The sequence below is a fragment of the Microcaecilia unicolor genome, chromosome 2, assembly GCF_901765095.1.
Source record: "Microcaecilia unicolor chromosome 2, aMicUni1.1, whole genome shotgun sequence".
In the NCBI taxonomy this organism is placed as follows: Eukaryota; Metazoa; Chordata; class Amphibia; order Gymnophiona; family Siphonopidae; genus Microcaecilia; species Microcaecilia unicolor.
Window position 1 is genome coordinate 474647557 of NC_044032.1, and position 19672 is coordinate 474667228.

The 19672-nt window shown below is 46.7% G+C and overlaps 2 long non-coding RNA genes and 1 gene segment (V, D, J or C); 1 reads left to right on the forward strand and 2 right to left on the reverse strand.

Moving 5' to 3' along the window:
* Nucleotides 1–19672, forward strand: part of LOC115461302 — a 1201995-nt gene that overhangs the window by 564113 nt on the left and 618210 nt on the right. Inside the window, 1 exon segment of the V gene segment in view lies at nt 11643–11937. Within this exon segment, the coding sequence occupies nt 11643–11937 (295 nt within the window).
* The window catches only part of LOC115461316, a 444252-nt gene that overhangs the window by 47851 nt on the left and 376729 nt on the right, over nt 1–19672 (reverse strand). The gene's annotated exons all lie outside the window — the stretch shown is intronic.
* LOC115461318 overlaps nt 11859–19672 on the reverse strand; it is a 282251-nt gene continuing 274437 nt past the window's right edge. The window contains exon 4 of the long non-coding RNA XR_003940688.1: nt 11859–11933. This is a non-coding gene — a long non-coding RNA (uncharacterized LOC115461318). The remainder of the gene's footprint in view (nt 11934–19672) is intronic.

Below are 19672 nucleotides of genomic sequence, written 5' to 3' on the forward strand. Positions count from 1 at the left end.
AGCTGTAATACAGGAGAAAAACTACACTTCCCAGAAGCCAGTGCAGGGTCAGCTGAATTCCCAGGAGGGGGAGGGTGGAGTGACTGATTGGGAGATGAGGTCTGATCCTGGAGATGAGGAACAGCTGGTGGAGCTTGGGGAGGAAGAGATGGAGTGGAATAAAGAGGAGGTAGAAGGAGAAGGTAAGGGGGAGTGCATGGAGGTTGGAGGGTTTGCTCAAACTTCCTCAGGAAAGGTAAAGGCTTTGGTGGCGGGAGTGTGGCCCAAGCTGTGCATACTTGGAGAGGATAAGATAATCCAGTGGGGAAGCCACTGGTGGAAGAAGCTAACCCATAAACTATCTAAGGGTAGAAGATAGTGCTGATGAGGGGAGGCTACAATGGGGAGCAAGACAAAGGTTTGCTGGGTGTGATATTCTGAGTTAAGATTGGACTGTGTTAATAAGCTGAATGTGGAAAAACTGAACTGACTCTTGCATTCTTGATGAAGAAACTGCTTGAAGATTAAAGCTGTATTAAAAGATGCTGAGAGAATAAAGACCTGTGGTTTTCAAGAACTATAAGACTGCTGGAGGTTTGTGTGTCCCAGTCGTGAGCTGATCCTGGTTGCAGGTCAGCTGGGCAGCAGTTAAACTAGGACAAGCAGTGCAGCAAGGCCGTGGTTGCAGCTCGTACAGGGGAAAAGCTAGCCAAGCTAAGCAGGGTCGACCCCGGCTCTCACCTGGAAGGGTGACCTGGTTACAGAATGGTGGCAGTGGTGGGATTGTCTGAACAACCCGCCGGCAAAAGAAGCGTGCATTGCTCCGAGTTCCGGTAAGCATATACGGGACTCGGGTAACCAGGAGGAGGGGGGATATAGAGGACCAGAGCTGTGTAATACCGCACTTGGAGAGTGTTCTTTGTTGTTCCCTTTCTCTCAGGTACCGGTGGCTAAGGCGACATGGAGTCGAAGGAGCTGCTGTCTTTTATGGCCCACCAGTTCCAAAAGCAGCAGGAAATGGCTCAGAGACTTCTAGAGGATTCCTTGGCTGCTTCTCGAGCACAGATACAACCGGTGCTGGAGGTGGTGCAGGAATTGTTACGGGCAGTACCCCTACCGAGGAAAGAGAGCACCTCATTGGAGGCTACAGCCACTGGAGCTGTGCCTGGAAGCCTGGAGCCTGGACGGGTTAATTGGCTGCCTTGGGGCAAATTAACAGAGCAGGACGACATTGAGGATTATCTGGGGACTTTTGAGCGGGTAGCATTGGCGGCTGCCTGGCCTCAAGAACAATGGACCATCAGACTGGCTCCCGCCCTGTCCGGGGAAGCCCTGGCAGCTTTTCGGAGCCTGTTGCCAGGGGACGTGGTGGATTACCAAAAGCTGAAAACGGCTATTTTGGACCGGTATGGGGTAAGCAGACAAACTTATCGCAGGCGCTTCCGGAGTTGGAGGTGGAGGGAGGGGGAGACTCCGAAGGCCTTGGCCCAGAAGCTGATGGACTTGGCTATCAAATGGTTAGAGCCTGATAAGAGGGCAGTGACCCAGTTATTGCAGGATCTGGTGCTGGAGCAGTTTTTAGAGGCTCTACCGGAGAGTATCCGGGTTAATTTGATCCGGAAGGGATGTGAGACTCTGGAAGAAGCTATCAAAGGCTTTGAATACTTCCTGGAGTCACAATACTCCAAGGGGGGAGAGGATGTCTGGCGGGGTGGTCGGGGTAAAATGTTCAAAGGATCGGGGTGGAGGGAGGAAGGGCCTAAGGAGGATGATAGAGTGTGCTACCGATGTGGGAAGTCGGGACATCTGAGGAGGGACTGTAGGGCCAAGTTGGGGCTCATATCTCAGGTAACCCCCTCTAAGGAACCCCAGTTTACGCATTGGGTTAAGATAGGAGGGGTCCCGGTGGAAGGACTTTTGGACTCAGGAGCGGACCAGACAATGTGCTCCCAGAAGTTGTGGGGGCAGATTGCCCGGAAAGGGGGTCAGCAGGGTAGGAAGAGAGACCGGTCTGTGGCTATTCAGTGCATACACGGGGCCTCCTCAAGGTATCCAGTCCGGCTAGTAGACATACAGGACCAGGAGGGCCTTCAGTGGGTGTGGGTGGCTGTACTTCCTAGGCTACCTCAGGATCTCATTTTAGGAAGGGATTGGGCTCCATTCACATACTGCCTTGGGGGTAAGCAAGCCTTGGTATCTACCCGGGCCCAGGAGAGGCAGGGAAAGGAGCAGGAACTGTCCCTGGCACAAGTATTTCCCTTCCAGGGAGAGGTTATGGGAAGGCCGGGGAAGACAAGGAAAGGCTCTCAGCAAAAGAAACGAGGTCAGGAGCAAAGGCGGCAGCATTGTCAAGAGCTCCTTCATCAGGGGAGGTTCCCAGGGGATACGGAACAGGTGTTAGAGAGATTCCCTGATTTTCCCAAAGAGCAAAAAGATGACCAGACATTGCAATATGCGTGGGAGCGGGTAGATCAAGAGGGAGAAACCAGCTTCCCTCGGTTTGTTAGTGACAAGGGGTTGCTATATCGGCTGTCCTGTTTAGCCGGGGGGAAGGAACCTCAGAAGCAGTTAGTAGTACCGAGGGGGTTTAGGGACCTGGTGTTACGGGTATCTCATGATCATATCTTAGGGGGTCACAAGGGGGCTCAGAATACACTCCGGCAGGTATTAAACAGATTTTACTGGCCCGGGGTGTATAAAGAGGTGGAACAATTTTGCAGCTCCTGTAGTCAGTGTCAGAGGGTATCAGAGCAAATACCGAACAGAGTGCCCCTACAACCCCTTCCCCGTATAGGGACTCCTATTACCCGTATGGCAATGGATATGATCGGGCCCATTGATAAGTCCCGAAGGGGGTATTCCTATATTCTAGTGATCATGGATATGGCCACAAGGTATCCCTGGGCCGTGCCGCTTCGTACCACCTCAGCGAAAGTTATTGCGGCCCAGCTAATTCGGATCTTTTGTGAGGTGGGGTTTCCTAGGGAAATGATTACCGATCGGGGGACCAATTTCATGTCACGAACCCTGGCCCAGGTGTGGGAGGCTTTCGGGATACAGCATATTCGGACCGCAGCTTACCATCCTCAGACTAATGGCCTGGTGGAGAGATTCAATAAAACCTTGAAAATGTTGTTGAGGAAAGGGTTAGGTTCCTCCCATGAGGAATGGGATCTATTGTTACCATTTGTTTTGTATGTGTGTAGGGAGAATGTTCAGGCCTCTCTGGGCGTATCACCATTTGAATTGATGTATGGGAGATCACCCCGGGGAGTGTTGGATGTGTTAAGGGAGCAGTGGGTTCCTCCGGAAGAGGAGGATAGGGATGTAGTGAACTATCTAGTGAAGCTGAAGGAACGGTTGCATAAATTGAGCCGCGGGGCTCAGCAACACTGGGAGAGGAGTCAGGATTACCAGAAAGCCTATTATGACCGGAAAGGGGTGGAGAGGGCATTGGAGGTGGGGGACAAAGTCTTGATCATGGTTTCAGACTCACCTCATAAGTTCACAGGACGCTGGAGGGGTCCTGCTGTCATAGAAAAGAAGTTAGGTCCAGTCACCTACTTAGTAAGGAATGAGCAAGGCCGGGAGCAGACCTATCATATTAATGTGCTTAAACCTTGGCAGGAGAGAAGGGGACTATTTGGTCAGTCTAGGATAGAAGCTGAGGAAGAATTAGGACCACAGATCACGGAGATATTTAAGGCAGGAGAACCGCAGATTGCTACTACATTGCCAGGGAGTCAGCAGAAAGAGGTTCAGGCACTGGTGGAGGAGTTTCGGGATGTCCTGACTCCTTGCCCAGGGGAAACTCACCTTATCATGCATGATATCATCTCGGAGCCGGGCCGGGTGGTCAGACAGAGACCTTACCGTCTCTCACCCCCAAAGAAACAAGAGGTGGTCCGACAGGTACAGGAGATGCTGGATTTTGGGGTCATTGAGGAATCTGTCAGTCCCTGGTCGAGTCCTGTGGTGTTAGTGCCCAAGTCCGATGGTACGTGGCGGTTTTGCATCGACTTTAGGCAAGTTAATGCGCTCTCTGATGCCGACGCCTATCCGATGCCACGTATTGATGAGCTTTTGGATCGCTTGGGTACTGCACGATATCTGTCCACCCTGGACTTGACAAAAGGGTATTGGCAGATCCCTCTGACTCAGGAGGCCAAGCCTAAGACAGCTTTCTCTACACCCATGGGGCTCTATCAATTTAAACGCATGCCGTTTGGTCTTAATTCAGCGGCTGCTTCCTGCCAGCGGTTGTTAGATCAGGTGTTAAGACCGCATCAGCAATATGCGGCGGCTTACCTGGACGATGTTATCATTCAGAGTGAGGATTGGCCCTCGCATATTATAAGGGTGAGGGCGGTATTAGAGGCTTTCCGTCAAGCAGGTTTGACTTTGAACCCGCAAAAGTGTTGTTTTGGGCAGGAGAAGGTTAAATATTTGGGATACTGGGTGGGGAATGGGCAAATAACTCCGCTCTGGGATAAGGTAGCGAGTATCCAGGACTTTCCATACCCCAAAAATAAGAAGCAGTTAAGGAGCTTTTTGGGCCTAGTGGGGTATTATAGGAGGTTCATACCCCACTTTGCCTCCATTGCTACACCCCTCACTAATAAACTTCAGAAGGGGTCCCCCAACAGTCTACGATGGGAGGAGGAAGGGCTGCGGGTGTTCAATGAGTTGAGAGTGGCCCTGTGTCAGGAACCCCTGCTGCGAGCCGTGGATTTTGATAAGCCCTTTGTACTGCAAGCTGATGCCTCGGGGGTAGGTTTGGGGGCCGTGTTGTCTCAGGTACACGAGGGGCAGGAACATCCCCTGATGTACCTGAGCCGGAAACTGCTCCCCCATGAGGTCAGGTACTCAACCATAGAGAGAGAATGTTTAGCGATAAAATGGGCCGTGCAGATGTGCCATTACTATTTAGATGGTCGGAAATTTACTCTGGTTACGGATCATGCGCCTTTGAGGTGGTTGGGCCAGATGAAAAATAGTAATGGTCGTCTCACAAGGTGGTATCTGGCTTTACAGCCCTATCAATTCAAGGTGGAGCATAGATCAGGCAAATTTCTGACAAACGCAGATGTTCTTTCGCGAATTGCCAGTACAGGCCAGGAGAAGACTGGCAATCGTTTGAGCAGGGGGGTGTGTGAGCACTCTGGAGGGCTGGTGCGAGGGAAAGGGGATAGTGGGTCTTTCAGCCGGCATCATCCCCGTTCATTCAGCCCAGCTAGGAGAACAGGGCGCCCTCTAGGGATCAAACGGCCAGGGAAAGCTGTAATACAGGAGAAAAACTACACTTCCCAGAAGCCAGTGCAGGGTCAGCTGAACTCCCAGGAGGGGGAGGGTGGAGTGACTGATTGGGAGATGAGGTCTGATCCTGGAGATGAGGAACAGCTGGTGGAGCTTGGGGAGGAGGAGATGGAGTGGAATAAAGAGGAGGTAGAAGGAGAAGGTAAGGGGGAGTGCATGGAGGTTGGAGGGTTTGCTCAAACTTCCTCAGGAAAGGTAAAGGCTTTGGTGGCGGGAGTGTGGCCCAAGCTGTGCATACTTGGAGAGGATAAGATAATCCAGTGGGGAAGCCACTGGTGGAAGAAGCTAACCCATAAACTATCTAAGGGTAGAAGATAGTGCTGATGAGGGGAGGCTACAATGGGGAGCAAGACAAAGGTTTGCTGGGTGTGATATTCTGAGTTAAGATTGGACTGTGTTAATAAGCTGAATGTGGAAAAACTGAACTGACTCTTGCATTCTTGATGAAGAAACTGCTTGAAGATTAAAGCTGTATTAAAAGATGCTGAGAGAATAAAGACCTGTGGTTTTCAAGAACTATAAGACTGCTGGAGGTTTGTGTGTCCCAGTCGTGAGCTGATCCTGGTTGCAGGTCAGCTGGGCAGCAGTTAAACTAGGACAAGCAGTGCAGCAAGGCCGTGGTTGCAGCTCGTACAGGGGAAAAGCTAGCCAAGCTAAGCAGGGTCGACCCCGGCTCTCACCTGGAAGGGTGACCTGGTTACAACACGCAAGGGACATAAGATTTCTTGATGAAATCAAGGACAGCTTCATGGAACAGCTAGTACAGGAGCCGACAAGAGAAGGAAAAATACTAGACTTAGTCCTTAGTGGTGCTCATGATCTAGTGCAGGGGGTAACGATACGAGGGCCGCTTGATAACAGTGATCATAATATGATCGGTTTTGATATTGGCATTGAAGGAAGTGAAACTAGGAAATCAAGTACGCTAGCGTTTAACTATAGAAAAGGTGATTACGACAAAATGAGAAAAATGGTGAAAAAAAGACTGAAAGGAGCAGCTCGCAGAGTAAAAAACTTGCATCAGGCGTGGATGCTGTTTAAAAACACCATCCTGGAGGTCCAGGACAAATATATTCCACGTATTAGAAAAAAGGGAAAAAAGACTAAACGTCAGCCGGCGTGGCTAAACAGTAAGATAAAGGAAATCATTAGAGCCAAAAAACAATCCTTCAGAAAGTGAGAAGAGAACCAACTGAAAGTAACAGGATAGATCATAAGGAATGCCAAGCCAAATGCAAAGCGGAGATAAGGAGGGCAAAAAAGGACTTTGAGAAGAAATTAGCGTTGGAAGCAAAAATACATAGTAAAAATTTTTTTAGATACATTAAAAGCAGGAAACCGGCCAAAGAGTCGGTTGGGCCGCTGGACGAAAATGGTGTTAAAGGGGCGATCAAGGAGGACAAAGCCGTAGCGGAGAAATTAAATGAATTCTTTGCTTCGGTCTTCACCGAGAAGGATTTGGGGGGGACACCGGTGCCGGAAAGAATATTTGAAGCAGGGGAGTCGGAGAAACTAAACAAATTCTCTGTAACCTTGGAGGATGTAATGGGTCAGTTCAGCAAGCTGAAGAGTAGTAAATCACCGGGACCTGATGGTATTCATCCCAGAGTATTAATAGAACTAAAAAATGAACTTGCGGAGCTACTGTTAGAAATATGCAATCTGTCCCTAAAATCGAGTGTAGTACCGGAAGACTGGAGGGTAGCCAATGTTACTCCGATTTTTAAGAAGGGTTCCAGAGGAGATCCGGGAAATTATAGACCGATGAGTCTGACGTCGGTGCCGGGCAAGATGGTGGAGGCTATTATTAAGAATAAAATTGCAGAGCATATACAAAAACATGGACTGATGAGACAAAGTCAGCACGGATTTAGTGAAGGGAAGTCTTGCCTCACCAATCTAATGCATTTTTTTGAGGGGGTAAGCAAACATGTGGACAATGGGGAGCCGGTTGATATTGTATATCTGGATTTTCAGAAGGCGTTTGACAAAGTGCCGCACGAAAGACTCCTGAAGAAATTGCAGAGTCATGGAATCGGAGGTAGGGTATTATTATGGATTAAGAACTGGTTGAAAGATAGGAAGCAGAGAGTAGGATTGCGTGGCCAGTATTCTCAGTGGAGGAGGGTAGTTAGTGGGGTCCCGCAGGGGTCTGTGCTGGGTCCGTTGCTTTTTAATGTATTTATAAATGACCTAGAGATGGGAATAACTAGTGAGGTAATTAAATTCGCCGATGACACAAAATTATTCAGGGTCGTCAAGTCGCAGGAGGAATGTGAACGATTACAGGAGGACCTTGCGAGACTGGGAGAATGGGCGTGCAAGTGGCAGATGAAGTTCAATGTTGACAAGTGCAAAGTGATGCATGTGGGTAAGAGGAACCCAAATTATAGCTACGTCTTGCAAGGTTCCGCGTTAGGAGTTATGGATCAAGAAAGGGATCTGGGTGTCGTCGTCGATGATACGCTGAAACCTTCTGCTCAGTGTGCTGCTGCGGCTAGGAAAGCGAATAGAATGTTGGGTGTTATTAGGAAGGGTATGGAGTCCAGGTGTGCGGATGTTATAATGCCGTTGTATCGCTCCATGGTGTGACCGCACCTGCAGTATTGTGTTCAGTACTGGTCTCCGTATCTCAAAAAAGATATAGTAGAATTGGAAAAGGTACAGCGAAGGGCGACGAAAATGATAGTGGGGATGGGACGACTTTCCTATGAAGAGAGGCTGAGAAGGCTAGGGCTTTTCAGCTTGGAGAAGAGACGGCTGAGGGGAGATATGATAGAAGTGTATAAAATAATGAGTGGAATGGATCAGGTGGATGTGAAGCGACTGTTCACGCTATCCAAAAATACTAGGACTAGAGGGCATGAGTTGAAGCTACAGTGTGGTAAATTTAAAACGAATCGGAGAAAATTTTTCTTCACCCAACGTGTAATTAGACTCTGGAATTCGTTGCCGGAGAACGTGGTACGGGCGGTTAGCTTGACGGAGTTTAAAAAGGGGTTAGATAGATTCCTAAAGGACAAGTCCATAGACCGCTATTAAATGGACTTGGAAAAATTCTGCATTTTTAGGTATAACTTGTCTGGAATGTTTTTACGTTTGGGGAGCGTGCCAGGTGCACTTGACCTGGATTGGCCACTGTCGGTGACAGGATGCTGGGCTAGATGGACCTTTGGTCTTTCCCAGTATGGCACTACTTATGTACTTATGGTCATGGGCGAAGTTAAGGTGAAGCCAGTACTTAGCTGGTTTGTAATTAATCTGCTAAGTAAACAGATAAGGTTAGGACAGCAAAATACTACTACTACTACTACTACTAATCATTTCTATAGTTCTACTAGATGTATACAGCGCTGTACACATTATATGCAGATACTTTCTCTGTCCCTAGAGGGCTCACAATCTAAGTTTTTGTACCTGGGGCAATTGAGGGTTAAGTGACTTGCCCAAGGTCACAAAGAGCTGCAGTGGGAATTGAACCCAGGTTGCCAGAATCAAAGTCTGCTGCACTAAACATTAGGCCGCTCCTCCCTTTATACACCCAGTTAACTGGGCACCAGTCTGAATATCAGCCAGTGCCTGGTTAACTTCTGGGTCAGTGGACGTAGCCAGATATTCAATGCTGGGAGCTGTGCAATGTGGGTTAGATCAGCCTGGTCCTGGAAGTGGTTTACAAGCCACTTACAGCTGCCGGCTGAATATTAACCCCACTGTTCCCATCATGACTATTTTAGCAAATTAACAAAAATATTCAAGATATTACCATACTCAAATTTATGGAATAAATGATTTATACTAAATGGACATAGCTGATCTCAGTAAACTGGAAGTGTCTGATACTCCTTTACACAAATTTTGTTAATCTTGAGATCTATTAATGTACAATTCCCTTTTCCTTTGTGTGCTGCCATATTTGGGAAAAATACTCTATTTTTCATTTTGCCTTTATAATAATAACAACCTATAGCATAGTAAATGTAAAGGTAACCATACATCATTTGCATACCTGCCAATGTAACTCCTGCTGAAGAGACACAGCCTCCCACTCAGCAAGTGTGGTGTGGTGTGGTGTACTGTACCAGCCTCCCCTTGCATCAGTAGAAAGAGAAGAGTTAATTAGATGTCATCTCAAAAAGTCTGCTGTAGTTTATTAATTTGATTTTTTGCACATAGACATTTTATCCCAGTGAGAAGACTGGCTGTCAGCTGAGACTGAGACTTCTGAGCCACTTCAGCGGGTGACAACAACTATATCACTCTTCTTAAATTATGTTGCTTTTGACCAATATTTTGGAGCTTGTTTGTTTAACAGCAGTGACCAGAGCTGGTGTCATAATGCATGAAATATAAGTGTAGCTTTTTGATTTTTCTCTAATGTAGTACTACTGAATTATTAGTCAGTGCTGAAATTAATTCTTTGCACATTTTGATGAACTATTTCATGTTGTTTAACAGTGATTTCAGACACAAAATCAATATTTATTTTTCAATGTAATAAGATTAAGAACAATCCAGTCAGTATTTAGCCAGTGACTGTGAGCATCTTTTTAAGTGCTTACAGTCACTGGCTAAGTTTGAGCTGGATATTCAATGCTAGGCCGTATGTGGGCACTGGAATTGAATATCGGGGCCTGATAAGATACGAGGCAGCCACTGCTTCTTAGGCGGTACCCCACCAATATTCAGCCGGGACCCATATAAGACTCTTTTACGGATTGCACCCACATAAGGTTATCTGATAAGTGCCCCCCTCAATTCCATTCCCCACCCTTACCCCAAGAGCACTGCCCCCCCCCAACAAGAAACAAACCCCCATCCTCCTTCTCTTGCCCCAAGCTCAAAGGACCCACACCCCCTGAAGGTCCCCTCCCCCAGCATATGTTAACAGTCCCTGCTGGTATAGTGTTGTAAACACAGGAGTGGTCCCCACTCATTCTCGCCCAGGATCACACTAGGTTCACAAGGGCTACTGTGACCTCTAGTAGCAGTTTCATGTACTAACGACAGTATGAAGATACTGTTGCTAGAGGTTGTGGCAGCCATTTGAACCTGAAGCCCCCATGAGCAGGAGTGAGTGGAGATCTCTCCTGCCTTTCTTACACTAGACCACCATGGGCTGTTAAAGTAGGTCCAGGGGGCCATCAGGGGGTGGGGGTTTCCTTCGAGAGTGGGCCAATGCTCAGGGAGAGAAGAGAGATAGGGAGGTGAGTTAGCTTTTATTGGGGCGCAATCTTGAGGGGAAGGAAAGGTTGGCTCTTGGGGGGAGGGAACGGTCTAATGCTCTTTGGGGAAGGAAGGCGAGGAGACCACAGGTTTATTCGGGCAAGAGTCAGTACTGGCACATGTGTAGCTAACCAAGCAAACACAGGGCTGCTTTTTATGCTGTCCTATCTGTCCAGTTATCTATCTGGGCACACAAACTGAATATCGCCAGTGCCTAAGTGCCAGCTCCACCCAGACTGTGCACCCAGACCCCCCCCCCCCCCCCACCTGGCTCTACCCAGAAAGTGTGGGGGCTGTCAATGCTGATATTCAGCAGCGCTACCCAGTTAAGTGTCACTGAAGCAGCAGATAGCCAGGCACAAGCAATTTAACTGGGCAGGGCAAAATACTTTGAATAAAGACCCCAATGTTTTCTGTTTGACTAGTTCAGCAAAGGAACAAAACATTCAAGGTATTAATACACGTTCACAGAGGATATGATCTATACTATATGGACACAGATACTGTCAGCAAATCGGAAGTGTCTAATCATCTTTTACCGAAATACTGGTCAGTACCTTTAATCCTGAGATCCATTAGTGCACGATTTCCTTTTCCTCTGTGTGCTGTCATATTTGGGAAACATACTTTATTTGCTTATTGGCTATAATAATAATAATAATAATAATAATAGACCATTGTAAGTATCATATCATATCTTAGCATAGCATAGGAAATCTAAAAGCAGCCACAAGTCATTTGCTTCTAAATGCAGATGATGCGTTTCTGATATAGAAAAGTCTGCTTTGCATATTCACACCCAGGAGATGCTCTGCGGATTTATAAATGTTTCCTTTTAGTCTTTATGGTTTATTAATCATCAACTGCCAATCAGGAAGGATGAAGATATCACCGACTCAGTTCATCTGGATTCTGCTCCTCTGGTTTAAAGGTAAGAATATTAAGTTTCTCTTTATTTTGCATGAAAGTACTAAACAGGAATATCTATTAAACTGCAAATATAATGCACTTTTATTTTAAACAGTAGTTTCTATTTATTAATCCTGTCAAAAAGTATCAAACCCTTTTCATGTCTCACAAATAAATAACACATCCATGTACATTTTTATCATTTCTGTATCCAGATTCCAGTGGGCAGACTGTGATGACTCAGTCTCCAGAATCCTTATCAATGTCAGTGGGGGAAACAGTCAGCCTCAGCTGTAAAGCCAGTGAAAGTGTGGGCAGCTATGTATCCTGGTACCAACAGAGACCTGGACAGGCTCCCAAGCTTCTTATCTATGCTGCTTCTACCCGTGCCTCTGGGATCCCAGAGCGGTTCAGTGGCAGTGGATCTGGGACTGATTTCACTTTCAGAATCAGTGGAGTTCAAGCTGAGGATGAGGCAGATTATTACTGCCAGCAGGGTTATATCCCTTTCTCACAGTGATACAGACCTGTACAAAAACCTCTCTGCTCTTTCTAGTTGTTGCAGCTGCTCCTTTGTTGCTACATTCAGCACATAACACAGGATCTTCATTTATACAGAAACAGGACAATAAGGCCTAGAAAAAGGATTTTGGGGCCCTTGACACAGAAAAATCAAAAGGATCAATATTCAGGTAACAGAGCTCTGCATTTGGCAGACAACCACCAGTTATTTTCCTGGATGTTCAATGCTGGTCCCTGTTCAGGCTTCGACATTGAATATCTGGTGGAGGCAGTTAATGCATTTCTGGTTAAGTCCAATATTCAGGACTTAACTGGCTATGGATTACCACATAAAGGTAGGACTGACTTTTATGCAGTCCCACTTATGCAGTAAACCTGGCCAGTTAAGCAGTGGCGTAGGAAGGGGGGGCGGTCCGCCCCAGGTGCACACCGCTGGGGGGGGGGGGGGGGGTCGGCTCCGCTGGTTCCCTGCTCCGGGGCAGAGAGAGCAGGGAACCAGCGGAACCAACGCAGCTCCCAGCAGGTAAGAATGCACTCCGGGGAGGGGGGGGTTGATGTGCCGAGGGGGGATGTCGTGCTGCACCCAGGGGGGGGTATCGATGTGCCGAGGGGGGGTGTCCTGCTGCACCCAGGGGGTATCGATGCGCAGAGGGGGTGTCATGCTGCACCCGGGGGGGGGGGGATGTTGATGCGCTATGGGAGGGTCGTGCTGCACCTGGGGAGGGTGTGCAGCAGCGAACCGCCCCGGGTGGCAGCCGCCCTTGCTGCGCCACTGCAGTTAATTTCTGAATATCAGTTAAGTGCTGACTCCCAGAACAGCCCCAAAATAGTCAGTTTGCACTTAAGTGCTAACCGATTATTTTCAATGACAATGAAAATGACTGGATAGCCCCAAACAGGCAATTTAACTGGCCAGGAGCTGTTTCTGGCTGTTTAAATTGCTTTGAATATCAAAAGTAGCTTTAGAATATTAAAGAAAATACAGAAATGTTTTTCGCCCTCCTTTCTGATATGTATCTGAAGGGCTGGGTATCCTTAAAGGAACTGAATCAAGTTTATGTTCATTCAGTTTGATTAATGGTCTTTGAATAGCAACACAAGAAGGTTCAAGTTCATATCTACTACTACTACTACTACTATTTAGCATTTCTATAGCGCTACAAGGCATACGCAGCGCTGCACAAACATAGAAGAAAGACAGTCCCTGCTCAAAGAGCTTACAATCTAATAGGTCTAATCAGGTCACTTAGGGCCAGTAATGATTTGCTACCAGTTCACAGACAGAGAATCTGTGCCCTCTGTGAACTTGCTTCTTTTTCCCTATTGCAGCAGTGTAATACATGGGATTGAGGGTCAGCTGGGGATGGAATGAGTGGAATGTTTTGGCTGTAATTATGTGTTGATATTCTCTATTATGGGAAACAGGATAGTTGTTTAAGGGATGCCAGCACGTATGGGAAAGGTACCTTCAGCCTGTGCAGGTCTGGGGGAGTTATTCTCTGTTATGGGAAATAGACTGGTTGTTTAAGGGATGCCAGCTTGTGCAAGTCTGAGAAAGGCACCTTCAGCCTATGCAGGTCTGGAGGAGTTATGAGCTAGCTCATCTTCACACGCACAGGTGTTTGTTTCACACTATAAAAGAGGGGGGAGCACGGGACCTTCTTTAGAAGCTTGCCTGAACATAGGGACGCCTTGTTCACTGAAGGGTATTTCCCTGCAATCTCTGAGGAGAGCCAGTGCTTCCCTGGTGGTCTTCCCAGATGCTGACTGAATTGCGGGTGCTGTAAGTATCTTGGTGTATGTGTTCACATATGTATCACCAATAAAAGCGATATACCGCATATTGTGTCTGGTGGCTTTTGTGTTGTCATAAGCACAGCGCCCCCTAGTGTTACAAGCAGGAGGGCTAATTTTGAAGTTCTGGCTGATCCTTTATTTATTATTTATTTTAGAAAATTACCTTTGGTTGGGACCTTTAAAACTTGTCATTACTGTTCAGTTTTAGTGTGAGCAAATCACCATGGAATTCATTTAACTATGAAAGCAAAGAAGCACATATTAGTATATCCAGCAAGAATTTACACTTTCCTGCTTATTTTCGAAAGAGAAGGCCAGCCATCTTCCAACACAAATCGGGAGATGGCCGGCCATCTCCCAGGGCCGGCCAAATCAGTATAATAAAAAGCCGAGTTTGGCCGGCTTCAACTGCTTTCCGTCGCAGGGCTGGCCAAAGTTCAAGGGAGCGTGTTGGCAGTGTACCGAAGGCGGGACGGGGGCGTGGTTACGAGATGGCCGGCTTCAGCCGATAATGGAAAAAAAGAAGGCCAGCTCTGACAAGCATTTGGCCGACTTTACTTGGTCCATTTATTTTTAGGACCAAGCCTCAAAAAGGTGCCCCAACATCAGATGACCACCTCCCCATACTCCTCCAGTGGTCACCAACCCCCTCCCACCCTCAAAAAAAAAATTAAAACCTTTTTTGCCAGCCTCTATGCCAGCCTCAAATGCCATACCCAGCTCCCTTACAGCAGTATGCAGGTCCCTGGAGCAGTTTTAGGGGGAACATAAGACCTTTGAAGTTAAAATAAGAACATAAGTTGCCGCACTGGGACAGACCAAAGTCCATCAAGCCCAGCAAGATCCCAGAACAGTAAAACAGGTTATTGTTGGGCAGACTAGATGGACTGTGCAGGTCTTCTTCTGCCGTCATCTACTATGTTACTGCAGTGCACTTCAGGTAGGCGGAACCAAGCCCATCCCCCCTACCTGTTACACTTGTGGTGGTAAATGGGATCCCTCCAAAACCCACCACAAACTCACTTTACCCACATGTAGGTGCCCCCCTTCACCAATAAGGGCTATGGTAGTGGTGTACAGTTTTGGGGAGTGGGTTTTGGGGGGATTTGGGGGGCTCAGCACCCAAGGGAAGGGAGCTATGTACCTGAGAGCAATTAATGAAGTCCACTGCAGTGCCCCCTAGGGTGCCCGGTTGGTGTCCTGGCATGTGAGGGGGGCCAGTGCACTCCTCCCACAACCAAATGCCTTGGATTTGGCCAGGTTTGAGATGGCCGGCTTCAGTTTCCATTATCGGCGAAAACCGATGCCGGCCATCTCTGACATTTGGCCGGCCCCAACCATATTATATAAACAAAAGATGGGCGGCCATCTTTTGCGATAATACGGTCGGGGACAGCTCTTTACGGTGCCGGCCATATAGATGGACGCCCATATAGATGGTTGGCGCCGTTCGATTAAGCCCCTCTATTTATTTATTTATGCAGAGCATTTATACCCCATTTTATACCACTGAGGAATTTTGCCTGTTCACAGCAGTGGCAATGTGTGATTGCAGCCCCAAGTAAGGGACAAAAGACCCCATGGGGGTCAGCTAAATTCTATGTAGAAAATTGATGCTGGAATGGCAAGAAAGATCCAGTGTTTAATGTTTAAAAATTCACCCCAGAGCTATGAGATAAATGGCAGAAGATAGACCTAGTGAAGGGAGTCATATTTTTGAATAAAGGAACTTGTTGGGTTTTTTTTTTTTTAGCACCAGCAGCGGGATTAAAAGTGATCTAAAGTTTTGCAATATTTATAGACCGGGTGGAGAAGGGAGGGAAATCATGTTAGTAACTATGGTCCACCAGGGATATTTTAGCTAAGGGAACGGAAGAGCTTATACTTTGTGGTATGGTCCCTATAATTCTGGCTCCCCTGGAGTATTGATACTCACATTAGAGTACTGATGCTCCCCTGGAAATGTTACCTACACTTCTTAGGAGAATAACATAACTAAAACTTACGTATATCAAACTACATTATAATGGCATGCTATTTCACTTTACAATTAGTCTTATTAAGTCTTGATCCTGTTACTTATTGCCAAGTGCCACTGGGTCTCTCTGATTGACTATGGATCCTCTGGCTACCAAGTACATGTGCCTAATCAGTTATTGTCTCTCATTCTGTAGGTCTAACCTATGCTTTATATAGGGCTCTAGTTGGCCAACTGGTCCTTCCTTTTCACCCTCCATTTGAACCACACATTGCATCACCCTTGCACATGTGTGTCCCCTATGTCTCCTCACTATGATGAAGGCGCTGATGTCTGAGTTGGTGAGGTAACTAACAGTTCTGCCTGACATAATTACTCTTGGTGAGGAAATCTTGTGGCTCACGGGGGACAAGACATTTTTTAGATATGTAAGCGATAGGAGGATGTGTCAAAATGGCATAGTGAGGCTCAAGGGTGAAGGGGAGGGAAATGTAGAAGCTGATAAGCATAAAGCTAAACTTCTTAACAATTATTTCTGTTCTGTGTGCACGGATGAAAGGCCGGGGCAGGGCCGCAGAAAACAATTGCTAATGGAAATGGCTGTTTGGTAGGCCAGGACAGATTTTAAGTAGACTCTGTTCTAGAGGAGCTAGTTAAACTAAAAATAGACAACGTGATGGGGCCTGGTGGGATATATCCAATGGTGCTCAAAGAACTCAGGACGTTTTGGCGGCTCAATTGTCTGACCTCTTCAATGCTTCCTTAGAGTCTGAAGTGGTCCCCGAGGACTGGAGAAGAGCAGATGTGGTCACTCTGCACGAGAGCAGAAGAAGGATTTTGGGAATTACAGATCTGTTAGTCTGATCTTGGTGGTGAGTAAACTAATGGAAACACTTCTAAAGCAGAGGATAACGAGGTTTCTAGAATCCAATGGACTGCAGGACTCAAGACAGCATGGTTTCACTTGAGGCAAGTCTTGATTTCTTTGACTGGGTGAACAAACAGTTGGATATGGGAGGGGTGCTGGATGTGGTGTAGTTGAGTTTTAGCAAAGCCTTTGATATGGTTCCACACAGGCAACTGATAAGAAAACTGAGTGCCCTTGGTATGGGCGCTAAAGTGACTAACTGGGTTACAAACTGGTTAAGTGGAAGGAGACAGAAGTTAGTGGTAAATGGAGTTTGCTTCAAGGAAAAGAATGTTATCAGTTGTGTACCACAGGGATTTTGGTCATTGGGCTGGCTCTTTTTAACATCGTTGTGAGTGATATTGTGGAAGGATTGTCTGGCAAGGTTTGTCTCTTTGCGGACAATACCAAACTTTGTAATAGGTAGACACCCCAGAGGGCATGGAAAACATTCACAGAGACCTGGAGAAGCTTGAAGAATGGTCCAGCAGTTGGCAACTCAGATTTAATGCTGAAAATGCAGGGTCATACACTTAGGTTGCAAAATCCAAGGGAAAGGTATAGTATAGGGGGAGAAGTACTTCTGTATATGAAAGAAAGCGAGACTTGGGGGTGATTGAGTCTGATGATCTCAAGGTGGCCAAACAGAAAAGGCGACAGTCAAAGCCAAAAGGATGCTCAGGTGCATAAGGAGATGGATGGCCAGCAGGAAAAAAAGAGGTGATAGTGCCCTTATATAAGTCTCTTGTGAGGCCCCATTTAGAATACTGTGTACAATTCTGGAGACCGCACCCACGAAAAGATATAAACAGGATGGAGTCAGTCCAGAGGGCAGCTACAAAATAGGTCAGTGTTCTCTTTCATAAAGCTTATGGGGACAGACTTAAGGCTCTCAATATGTATACTTTGGAAAAAAAAGATGGGAGAGAGGGGATATGATAGAAACTTTTAAATACCTCTGTGGCATTAATATACAGGAGGTGAATCTCTTTCAAATGAAGGAAAACTCTGGAATGAGAGGGCATAGGATGAAGTTAAGAGGTTATAGGCTCAGGAGTAATCTAAGAAAATACTTTTTCACGGAAACGGTGGTGGATGTGTGGACTTGCCGCCCGGTGGAAGTGGAGGTGGTGGAGACGAGGATTGTGTCTAAATTTTAAAAAGCATGGGACAAACACGTGGAATCTCTTAGGGAAAGGAGAAGATAGTGGTTGCTGTGGATGGACAGCCTTGACCCTCACCCCACCCTACTCAACCCATTCTCTTACACCACCTTCTGTTTTTTGAAGAAAGTTGTTTGTGACCCCTGAGGCAGGCGCTTTGGCGCCGAAACACGGACCATGTCACGTCCCTGATATGAATATTCTGAATAAACTGTTTTTTGATATTATCTCCCTATTGGTTTGCACATTGTCAGCCTCTACTTTTGCTGTTCTGCTTTGATTCTCCGTGGAGGCTCCTCCTGTCTTCGAGGGTGTCTGGGCAGCCAGGAGCAAGACAGCCTCATCCTCATCCCTCTCTTCCTCTCATTCTTCCACCTCCTCCTGCTGCTGGTGGGATGCTACTGGAGGGTTACCTATGTGTGAACAAAGTGCACATATGAGTCAAACATTCTACATGTCTTGCATTGTAGTTTAGCTGACCAGTGCAGGCAGGTCCTGGGGCAGTAAAGGGGGTTGTGTGTGGGTAGCTGGAGGGCATTGGTTTGTATAACCTATGAGATGACATTGCAAGGAGGCCTCTCATATTTGTCCCATGAGAGATTGGCATCCATATAGACATGCAGGATGAGGCTCAGGCCTACTGGGGGCACTAGGGTGGCCAGTCACTGGATGTGGTGTTTGATGCCAATGTGTATTTTCAGGGTCGGTGACATGGTTACAGGTGCTGCTAGGGATCTGGGTATGGTTGGTTTCTCATGGCTATGAACCAGCCTTTAATAGAAGAAGTAACTAACTTGTTAGCCTCACTCACACACACATAAGGAGTGACACGGACTGCACATATCGCAGCAGGACATGTTTATCCACTCCTACTCTAGCAGAAATAATATTTAACCATCTCTCTGACCTCATGTGCACCTTTCTTTAAATTAGTCACCTTATTTTCTAACTCCTCTTACTTTCTTACCTATCTATACAGTATGTTCCATCTTTGCTTATACCCTACATTTAAATTAAAATGTTCTATTATATACCGTATTGACATTGTAAGTAGTTTACTATGTATTGTTATTTTAATATTTTTATTTCTGTAATTGTATATTGCTCATGTTTGATTTATTCTTACTGTACACCACCTTTTGTGAATTCCTAATAAATCCTAATAAATAAATAAATATGAGGTGTACAGCTGAGTAGCCTGAAATCAATGGGAACCAGGTTTGAGTCCCACTGCTGCTCCTTGCAGTTCTGGACAACTCACCTAACTTTCCATTGCCCCAGGTACAAAATAAGTACCTGTCTCTAATATGTAATCCTTTTCAATTGTAACCACAGAAAGGTGGTACATCAAATTCCATCCCCTTTCCCTTCCCTGTCTTCTAGTCACCTCTGCAGGACTCTCAATGACGGTCACTGTATTGCCTAGGAGGTGGGAGATTTATGTTTGGGTGGATCCTACTCTGATATAATCATGCCAAATATGTGGAGTCCTCACTGTTACCAGTGCCAGCACATCACCCCATGACTCATGAGCATGCATTTTGGCATGCCAAGGGGACCTGAGGGGTGGGGGGAACTAGCTTGCCTGGTGGAGGTTTCATGTTCCCAGCTGTTGCATAGCTGGATTTTTTTTTTTTTGTTACATTTGTACCCCGCGCTTTCCCACTCATGGCAGGCTCAATGCGGCTTACATGGGGCAATGGAGGGTTAAGTGACTTGCCCAGAGTCACAAGGAGCTGCCTGTGCCTGAAGTGGGAATCGAACTCAGTTCCTCAGTTCCCCAGGACCAAAGTCCACCACCCTAACCACAAGGCCACTCCTTCACTGGGTGGCATATATCACTTTGAACTTCACAGTGGCATGTACATTCCTTGTGTG